Below are 10,476 nucleotides of genomic sequence, written 5' to 3' on the forward strand. Positions count from 1 at the left end.
GTATGGATCGCTTAGAGAAGGTCTCAGATGAAATGAAAAATTGTCAGGAAATTTAAACAGCCCTATGACAAAGTGGCTGTGTTTGGCCAGCTTGTTGGGAAGACAATAGTGTTGGAACAGGAATGTCTCCCTGCTGATTCTGTAAGTGAGCAGTCTGTGCTTCAGGGTCTGAGGACAGATTTGGTTACTGGTGTTTCAGAGCAGAACCGTTTTACGGCTGAATGCTTAAGGATGCAGGGGAGAGCAAGCAAACTCTCACACTCAGACTCTTTGGATTTGTGTGGTATCTCTTTAAGACAGAGTCCAGCCTTGTAATTGGTAGCAGTTAAGGATCTGAAAATTGGTGAAAAGGCTCCTGTCTGTGTTGATGCAAATTACCTGGCTGACAGGGAGAAGAAAGACTTGCTAATAACTGATAGCAAAGAGAGCACACCCAAACAGCCAGTGAATTCTGTTAAGCAAGAAAGCTCAGGATTTGACCCCTCAGAACAGGAAGAAAAGAAAAAACTTTATTGTGCTAATGGTATTTAACAAAAGGCATGGCATAACAAAAATGCTTGTACATGTACACTTGCAATGGATTTGTTGTAATTGCTAATGGTGATTTTTGTAACTAAAGTGTTGCTAATACCAAATATCATAAAAATATACAATGTGCCTAATCTTTTGGAAAATCCCTTGAACATGTTAAGAATGATGCATAAAAACACACTTTATGTTAAAAGGCCTTGTAATGCCGATGTTGCACAGTTAGTGCCTGTAAATAGTCTTGGAACTTTTCACAGGAGAAAAGACATTCCAGACCTGATGTGCTGAATGAAAAGGGAAACTGAGGCACACTACCATATTGCTTTCATGGCTACATGCCAAGATTCCTATACTATGGACAACATTAATATCTACATTAACTTAATGTTAATTGGGTTCCAAACATTTGCCAGAGCTTGTATGGATAAAGTAGCTATGTTCTTTAGCTCTTGGCAAGATCACATGAGACATACAGCCATGCTGCAAAAGCAGATCCAATCCACTATTGTTCTAACCAAGTTTTACCTTGAGTTTGTAAAGAGATTCAATCATGTTATTGAACATAACTTTGATAAACCATTTCTGTCATACACTGATACAGCTTCTAACCCAATACTAGCTGTAGTAAGACAGAACCAAGGATGGGGAGCTCTTGGGATGCAGTCAGTGATGTTTGAGTTATCCCTTCCTGCATCAATTTTGCGTTGGAGGTGTGACATTATTGACACAAACTGTGACTGTATAGACCATTGTTGCAACCATGATCCTGTAGTGGCACCAAATATTGTACAACGGAGATTAAGTAAGGTGTCTATGAGGAGGTTATGATTTACTGGTTATGATTATGCTATCTGTATACATGTATCATTTTTTTGTATTTAAAGTTATAAGTATTGTCTCTATACTGTCTGTATTTCAAACTTGTGCTATGCTTCTGGGTGACAACCCAGACAATTTGGCATCAGCTCTGGCTCGTCTGCTTGATGGCCCATTAAGGACCATCAGCTATACAACTGACCCACTGAGAGAAGGCAGATACACCTGGTGACTCAGCAAGGCATGAAGGGACATGCCTATGGACAGAACTCTTAGGTTTTTCCATGCCATGTGCTGGGTAGCTTGTATTTGAGACAAAGGAAGTACAAGCCACATGGCAAAAGGACTATAAAAGGCAGATGCATCATCTCCATTTTGTTTTCAATCCTGCTTCTAACCTTTGGAGCAGGGGTCTCAAACTCAGTTTACCTTAGGGCCAGTGCCAGTCCTCAAATCCTCCCAGGGGGACAATAACATCACTGAAGATGGTGTTCAGAAAAGAAAACTTTGTACTGTACTTTTTATTTCGAATTTCTTAGAAATAATAAAACGGTCATACAACTTTATACAATTCTTTGCCTCCCAGAGAGTTTTTAGTGTTGGCCAGATACGTGGCAACGCTTCAGTTCTGTCAGTTTGTTGATGTTTGGCCTCAGTGACTGAGCAGTTGAAACCTTCAGGATTGCAGCAAGGTGTGCATCAGATAGTTGTGTTCGGTATTTTTACTTGTATTCGTTGTGGAAAAAAGTGAAGCTGCCTCTTTGGCTGACTCTGCCCGGCAACTAATGATGCTGCCTCCATGGCTGACACTGCCCGGCAACTAGTGATGGTATCTCTGTCCCTTTCCCCCAGCCAATGGGATCTGCAGGGTCGGTGCCTGTAGTTGAGATTGCCAGTGGCATGTCTGCCTGCTTCTCTCCTCCATCTCTCCTCCGCAGGCCGCAGTGAGGAGGTTCTTGGGCTGCAGATGGCATGCGGGCCAGGACTTGGAGACCCCTGCTCTGAAGGAACTTAGCTACAAACTGAAGCTCTGAACAAAGGACTGAATATCCCATCCAAGCTGTGGATGTACTCCAGAGACTTGATTTGAATCTGCAGTTTATTCCATCACTGCTAAAAGCCTGAACCAAGAACTTTGCCATTACTGTATGTAATTGATTCCATTTAACCAATTTTAGCTCTCATCTATATTTCTTTCTTTTTATGAATAAACCTTTAGATTTTAGATTCTAAAGGATTGGCAACAGCGTGATTTGTGGGTAAGATCTGATTTGTATATTGACCTGGGTCTGGGGCTTGGTCCTTTGGGATCGGGAGAACCATTCTTCTTTTACTGGGATATTGATTCTCATAACAAGTCATCCCCATAAGGAGCGGTGCTGGTGGTGATACTGGGAAACTGGAGTGTCTAAGGGAATTGCTTGTGTGACATATGGTTAGCCGGTGGGGTAAAACCAAAGTCCTCTCTGTATGGCTGGTTTGGTGCTTTAATAGTAAAGGAACTCCAGCTTTGGGCTGTAACTGCCCTGCTCTAAGCAATTTGTCCTGAATTGATACTCTCAGTTGTGTCACGCCAGAGGCCGCATCATTACATATGGTTAGGTTAATTTCCATTAATTCTAACAAGAGATCGGTGCCTATGGACACTAGACTGCATTGTAAAATCTGAGCAAAGATTTTAGTTGATGTATTTATTGGTTTTGACTCCTAAGACATGGCATGATTCTGGCTATTGACAGAAGTGAAATATAGAATTTCAGCATCCTTCTTAAGCTCTGGTATGTCATGAGATGGGATATGATAGACAGCCAAATACTGATATGACAGATAAGACCATTTCTATAACAGAGATATGAACTGTTATATTAGTCGTTGCTCTAATATGGCAGAAGGAGGTCTACATGAGTACCAATGTTCTCTCCTCGGACTGAGACTCCTGGCACTTAGCATAAAAGTTAATCAAGTCTCGTGAATTAATACCATAAATATTCAGAATATTCCCTTCCTCTCCTGGTTACAGGCTGAAATTTTAAGGCTAAATGTAGACTTCAGAGATATGTTCTTCCAATTCAATTGCCAAGCTTGTTTTTTTGTTCCTAGACTCAACCCATGGCAGACACAGATTGGAGAAACCAAACGACCATCACAGAATTCATCCTCCTGGGATTTGGGGATCTCTGTGACCTTCAATTTCTTCTCTTTCTAATGTTCCTAGTGATCTACATGGCAACTGTGACTGGAAACATTCTCATCGTGGTGCTTGTTGTGACTGATCAGCACCTTCACACCCCCATGTACTTATTCCTGGGCAACTTGTCCTACTTGGAGATCTGCTATACCTCGACCTTCCTGCCCAGGTTACTGGCCAGTCTCCTGACTGGGGACAGAACCATCTCAGTCAGTGGCTGCATCACACAACTGTATTTCTCTAGTACTCTAGCAGCTACGGAATGCTATCTCCTAGCAGCAATGTCCTATGATCGGTATTTAGCGATATGTAAACCCCTGCACTATTCAGCTCTTATGAATACCAGGATTTGCCTCCACTTGGCTACTGGGTCATGGTTAAATGGTTGTTTGGCTATTACCATCTTTGTCTTATTCATATCACAGTTAATATTCTGTGGCCCGAATGAAATTGACCATTTCCATTGTGATCCCATCCCAGTGATGGATCTCTCTTGCAGTGACACTCACCTGAGCATATTGGTGGATTTCATATTAGTCTCCGTATTCACCCTGCCTCCATTCCTACTAACCCTGCTGTCCTATGTGTTTATCCTTGCCAGCATCCTGAGAATCCCTTCCACCACCGGGAGACAAAAGGCCTTTTCCACCTGCTCTTCTCACCTCACTGTAGTGACAATTTTCTATGGAACCATAATCATTGTCTACATGCTACCAAAACGTGATACACTCAGAGATCTGAAGAAAGTGCTCTCTCTTTGCTTCACGGTCCTAACTCCCCTGGTAAACCCCCTCATCTACAGCCTGAGAAACAGAGAGGTCAAGGACGCATTGATGAAAGCAGTCAGTAAATGTGGCTTTCACAAAAACATGCAGAGACTCTGAGATGATGATTTAGCCTGAGGTTTTGAAAGTTGCCTGGGTGATTAAAGCAATGAGCCTGTGATGCACTGTACCTCAAAGTAGCACCCTGTAATCCCCCCTATTCATCTTTTGTATGTGGTGGTGGTATATCATAAAAAGCATGCCTTGTAAGGTATTCTGTGAAAGGTCATGAGCTGCTGAAACTCATTGCTCTGTCTAAATATATATATCATCATTGTATGTGGCATTATGAGATTTTGTTATATGGTTGTTATTGAAATATGTTGGGAGTCTGGGAGTCGCCCACTGTTAGTTCTCCAGTGACAACATAGGAGCTGACCCACACCCAGGCGGGTGTTAAACGACCATCACCAACAATTGACCAGCAGGGGAATTGTAAACAAGAGATTCCCAATTCTGGAAAAGACAGTTGTGCAAGCCCCACACAGTGGGAATTGCTCAAAACTGTGACTCAGCAAGGCCCACCAGGACATGTCTGGGCCAGTATTTTTCCAGGAATATGAAATGAGAATATAAAATAAGTGACAGTGGCATCATGAGACCACCTCTCTCCTCCCCCACCTATTCTGGAGGCAACAAGAATGCTGGGAAGACAAAGACTTTGAACTTTTATCCTTGGGGACCCAGCCTACCCCTTGCTCCCATGGCTCATGAAGCCGTACACAGGCAGCCTGGACAGCAGTAAGGAGCAGTTGAACTATAGGCTGAGCAAGTGCAGAATGGTGGTAGAATGTGCCTTTGGACGTTTAAAGGGGCGCTGGCACAGTTTGCAGAGTAGGTTAGACCTCAGTGAAAGCAACATTCCCATTGTTATTGCTGCCCCAAGCAGTGAAGAAAAAAGGAAGGGTCTTTATTTCCTGTGCCAACTGTGGTCCAAGGGCGGGAGGGGGATTGGTTTTCAGGGAAGTACATTCACCAAAGGGGGTGGGTTTCCATCAAGGGCAAACAAACACAACTGTCACACCGTAGCCTGGTCAGTCATTAAACTGTTTTTCAAAGCCTCTCTGATGTGCAGCGCGCCTCGGTGTGCTCTTCTAATTGCCCTGGTGTCTGGCTGTTCAAAATTGGCTGATGGGTGATCTGCCTCAACCTCCCACCCCGCCATAAACGTCTCCCCCTTACTCTCACAGATATTATGGAGCACACAGCAGGCAGCAATAATGATGGGAATATTGGTTTCGCTGAGGTCTAACCGAGTCAGTAAACTGCACCAGCGTACTTTTAAATGTCCAAAGGCACATTCTACCACCATTATGCTCTTGCTCAGCCTATTGTTAAACTGCTCCTTACTACTGTCCAGGCTTCATGAGCCATGGGAGCAAGGAGTAGGCTGGGGTAGGTGCGACCACACAGTGCTGCCGACTGGGAGAGAAGCCTGAGGCAGAAGCCTCCAGCTGGCATGATATTCCAGGCAGGACTGAATCTCCATTAGACAAAACTTAAAGAAGAGAATGACCTGGAGTCATTCCCATTTTTGTCCAGGTGCCCCCGACCAACCTAACAGACGTCGGCCAGGAGCACCCACGGGATGACGACGACGGCTAGCAGTCGTATTGTACCGTCTGCCGTCCGCAAGGCGAGGCAAGGGGATGCTGCTGTAGCACTACAGTACCACATCTGCCAGCAGCACCCAGGAGACATACGGTGACAGTGAGCTGAGCGGGCTCCATGGTTGCTGTGGTATGTCGTCTGCAAGGGTAACCCAGGAAAAAAGGTGAGAAACATTGTTTTGCCGTTGCTTTCACAGAGGGACGGAGGGAGGGAGGGAGGGGGGCCTGACGACAGAACCACCAGGAACAATGTTTTTGCCCCATCAGGCATTGGGAGCTCAACCTAGAATTCCAATGGGCGGCAGAGACTGTGGGAACTGTGGGATAGCTACCCACAGTGCAATGCTCTGAAAGTCGAAGCTAGCCTCGGTACTGTGGACGCACACCCCTGATTTAATGCGCTTAGTGGGGACACACACAATCGACTGTATCAAATCGATTTCTAAAAAATCAACTTCTATTAAATCGACCTAATTTCGTAGTGTAGACATACCCTTAGGGTAGAAAAAACAAATGCACAAATGCAGAATGGGGGATAACTGGCTTGGCAGCAGCACTGCTGAGAAGGATCTGGGAGCTGTGGTGGATCACAACCTCAACATGAGTCAACAATGAGATGTTGCAAAAAAAGCAAATGCAATTTTAGGTTTCATTAACAGAGGCATAGCATGCAAGTCTCGGGAGGTGATAGTACCACTCTGCTCGGCTCTGGTTATGCCTGAGCTGGAGACTCTGTCCAGTTTTGGTCACCAATGTATAGAAAGGATGTAGAGAAACTGGAAAGGATCCAGAGATGAGCGACAAAGATGATCAAAGGGATGGAATGCAGCCATCTGAGCAAAGGCTGAAGGAACTGGGTATGTTTAGTTTGGAAAAGAGGAGATTAATGGGGGACATGATAGCGGTCTTCAAACCCTTGAAAGGCTGCCATAAAAAAGAGAAAAGTTGTTCTCTGTTGCCATAGTGGGCAGGACAAGAGGCAATGGGTTCAAACTGCAGCACAGCAGATTTAGATGAAATCTCAGGAATCTCCATCACTGGAAGTTTTCAAAAGGAGGCTGGACAGCCATCGGTCTTGAATGGCTGAAACTCAACAAATCCTGTATCTTGGCAGGGGGTTAAACTAGATGACCCTTGCAGTCCCTTCTAACCCAATGGTTCTATGCTGCCACCTATTGGCCATTTTACAGTATAACTTTCCCATTATTTTATTGGCCACTGAAAATCTATTGGTCACTAGTCAGTATTTCTGACCACCCCCATTTCATTTCCTCTATTCTGCTTCCATCTAATGTCGATTTCCCAGCATGACAGCCTGTTACTCTGCTCTCCTCTAGTGGATTCTTCTTGCTATAGCTGCCTCTTTCCCATTTTTGACTTTCGAATCACCTGGTGGACGTTATTTATTATAACAGTGCATAATAACTGCTACTATCCACAGTTCATTAAATAGCATAAAGTTCCTTCTCTCTTCAATGCTCTTTCTTCACCTTTTATATACCATTTTATAGCTTCACCTCCCTTTCCACTTCCTGCTGTTGGTCATTTGGGAACATCATTTCTGCTTTCTTGCCCTTCCACTTTGGCTGCTGTCCACTGGGCTGCACCTTTCCCATTCCTCTGCCCTCTAGTGGCCCTACACAAAACTGCATCTTTCCTCATTTCTTACCTATTGCTAGGTGTGCACTGTTCGAAATTATAACCATTGGGAACCAAATCACACAACAGCATGGAACATTAGTGGCTACAACTACACATACAACATTAACGGGTCTCAAAGGTTTAGCAGCGGTTTACCATTAATCCAGTGCATTTCTGTTGCTGCGGAATCTGTTTCCAGTGGAAATACATAGATTGAAGCTACAGTGACAGCAGCCCAGTGCCTCTACAGGCTGAGATTCTAGGAGGCGTCTAAGGGAGTTAGGAACCCAAATCTTTTTGAAATGGGAGATGGACGCTTAACTCTGTTAGGTCACTTAGAAAATCCTTTCTGCAGTGCTGAAGTCCTGCAGTTCTCACTGGTGCCCAGCTCCCCTGCCTCTGGCCGAGTCCTGACGTGCTCACAGTGGCTGAGCCAGCACTGCCGTGTTGGCACCACAGGAATTCTGCTCGTTGCTAGGCAGTAGCCACCATAGGCTGTGTCATGCCCGGACCTGCATGCAGTAGAGCTGTCCAAGACACCTGGGGCTGGCTGGACACTGTGTCCTGAGAACGAGCCCTCTCGGGATGTGCGCTTGTTGCAGTGAGTTTTGGAGTCACTCATTGTAACAGGTCCCCACCCTTTGAACTGCTTTGTGCAGATGGTGGCAGCACAGCACCTGGTGCCCTGCAGGGCCACATGCAGAGCCCCTCGCCAATGACCATTTGACAGACCTGACCCCAGAAATGGCCTAAGTTCTAGAGGTGCCCAGGCAAACCCCCAGCTGGGTCTGGACAGTCCCAGTATCCCTGGCTTATAAGTTTACCTGTTTCTTTGCCCAACATCCCTGCCTCCAAGGGCCCTGTGAGCCTGGTGCTGTTTCTTTGCTGGATCTGGACACAGCCAGGTTTAGCTCAGATAAGAGCTATAAAGCTATTTCTGTTCAAGTGTGCAGAGGTCACTGCTTGGGCCTGGCTGTTTACATCCGGCCTGTGTGAGTGTAGTGAACTATTGGCATTTCAACATCCAAAACGGTAATTTACTGGTCTGGGAAGAAAGTCCCTTCTTGCAGCTTTCCGAACAGCCCGGAGTTCATCATGCACCTTTACCAACCATCCTATGTTCATGTCGGTGAAATGGCCCTTGTGATCCACCAGTGCTTGCAGCACCATTGAGAAATACCCCTTGTGGTTTATGTACTGTTTGCCAAAGTGGTCCGGTGCCAAGATAGGGATATGCGTTCCGTCTATCGCCCCACCACAGTTAAGGAAACCCATTGCAGCAAAGCCATCCACTATAACCTGCACATTTCCCAGAGTCACTACCCTTCTTAGCAGAAGGGTATTGATTGCCCTGGCTAGTTGGATCACAGCAGCCCCCACGGTAGATTTGCCCACTCTGAATTGAATCCCGACTGCCCAGTAGCAGTTAGGCATTGCAAGCTTCCACAGGGCTATCACCACTCGCTTCTCAACTACCAGGGCAGGTCTCATCTTGGTATTCCTGCGCTTCAGAGTTCGGGAAAGCAACTCACAAAGCTCCATGAAACTGGCCTTACACATGCAAAAGTTTCACAGCCACAGGGAATCATCCCATACCTGCAACACTATGCGGTCCCACCAGTCTGTGCTTGTTTGCCGGGTGCAGAATCGGTGTTCCACTGTATCAACATGCCCCAATGCTGCCATGATATTCCAATTGCCACATCCCATGCTTTCAGGAGCGTCTGTGTCCATGTCCTCCTCAGAATCTTCCTAGTGCTGGCGGCTCCTAGCTAGGCTCTGCACGTACTGCAGGATAATGCATGAGGCATTTACAATGCTCACAAAAGCAGTGTACATCTGAGCGGGCTCCATGCTTGCCGTGCTATGGCGTCTTCATGGATAACCCAGGGAAAAAGGCGCAAAATGATTGTTTGCCATTGCTTTCAAGGAGGGAGGGAGACTGACGACATGTACCCAAAACCACCCGTGGCAATGCTTTTGCCCCATCAGGCACTGGGAGCTTAACCCAGAATTCCAATGGGCAGCAGGGACTGTGGGAGAGTTACCCACAGTGCACCACTCTGTGAGTTGATGCTAGCCACGGTATTGAGGACTCACTCCACCGACCTAATGTGCTTAGTGGGGACACGCACGATCAACCATATAAAATTAGTTACTAAAGATCGACTTCTATAAAATTGACCTAATTTCGTAGTGTAGACATGCCCCTAGATTCCAAATTGTTGCCCCAGTTTAAATGTAAAGCAGCCTTGTGGCCCTTGCCCATCAGAGAGCAACCTTTTCACAAGGTGGCTGTGGACATAGTGGGGCCCCTCAGCAAGGAGACCCAGTCAGGGAAGAAATACATACTGGTGGTGGTAGATTTCACTACCCGCTACCCCAAGGTGTGCATCTGTCCTCCAGCAAGGCAGACACCGTGGCAGATGCGCTGCTTACCATTTTCAGCACGGTGGGGTTCCCCAGAAAGGTCCTTACAGACCAGGGATCCAATTTCATGTCAGCCCTGCTCTGGTGCTTGTGGGAGAAATGTGGGGTTCGGCACACCAGGGCCTCAGTATATCACCCTCAGTCCAACGGGCTGGTGGAATGGTTTAATGGGACCCTGAAGAAGATGCTGAGGACTTTTGTGGACCAACATCCGCAGGACTGGGACAAGTATTTACCCCACCTGCTGTTCACATACAGAGAAATGCCTCTGAAATGTGCAGGGTTTTCCGCTTTCGAGTTGCTGTATGGAAGGAGGATGAGGGGACCCTGGGACTTGAGGGATGAATGGGAGGGGGAAGGGCTCATCTGATGGGGACTCGCTGGTGGAGTATGTGCTGTCTTTTCGAGAAAGAAAGGCTCACTGAGCTCATGGGTTTGG

General features: G+C 46.2%; 1 protein-coding gene across 1 annotated transcript; it reads left to right on the forward strand.

The window, feature by feature from the left end:
- Positions 1-3,453: 3,453 nt before the first annotated feature.
- On the forward strand, positions 3,454-4,416 carry LOC135888414 (olfactory receptor 6N1-like). The gene has a single exon (XM_065416221.1). The coding sequence runs from the start codon at positions 3,454-3,456 to the stop codon at positions 4,414-4,416; it is 963 nt and encodes a 320-aa protein (XP_065272293.1).
- Positions 4,417-10,476: the final 6,060 nt, after the last annotated feature.

Source organism: Emys orbicularis, chromosome 13, assembly GCF_028017835.1.
Source record: "Emys orbicularis isolate rEmyOrb1 chromosome 13, rEmyOrb1.hap1, whole genome shotgun sequence".
In the NCBI taxonomy this organism is placed as follows: domain Eukaryota; kingdom Metazoa; phylum Chordata; order Testudines; family Emydidae; genus Emys; species Emys orbicularis.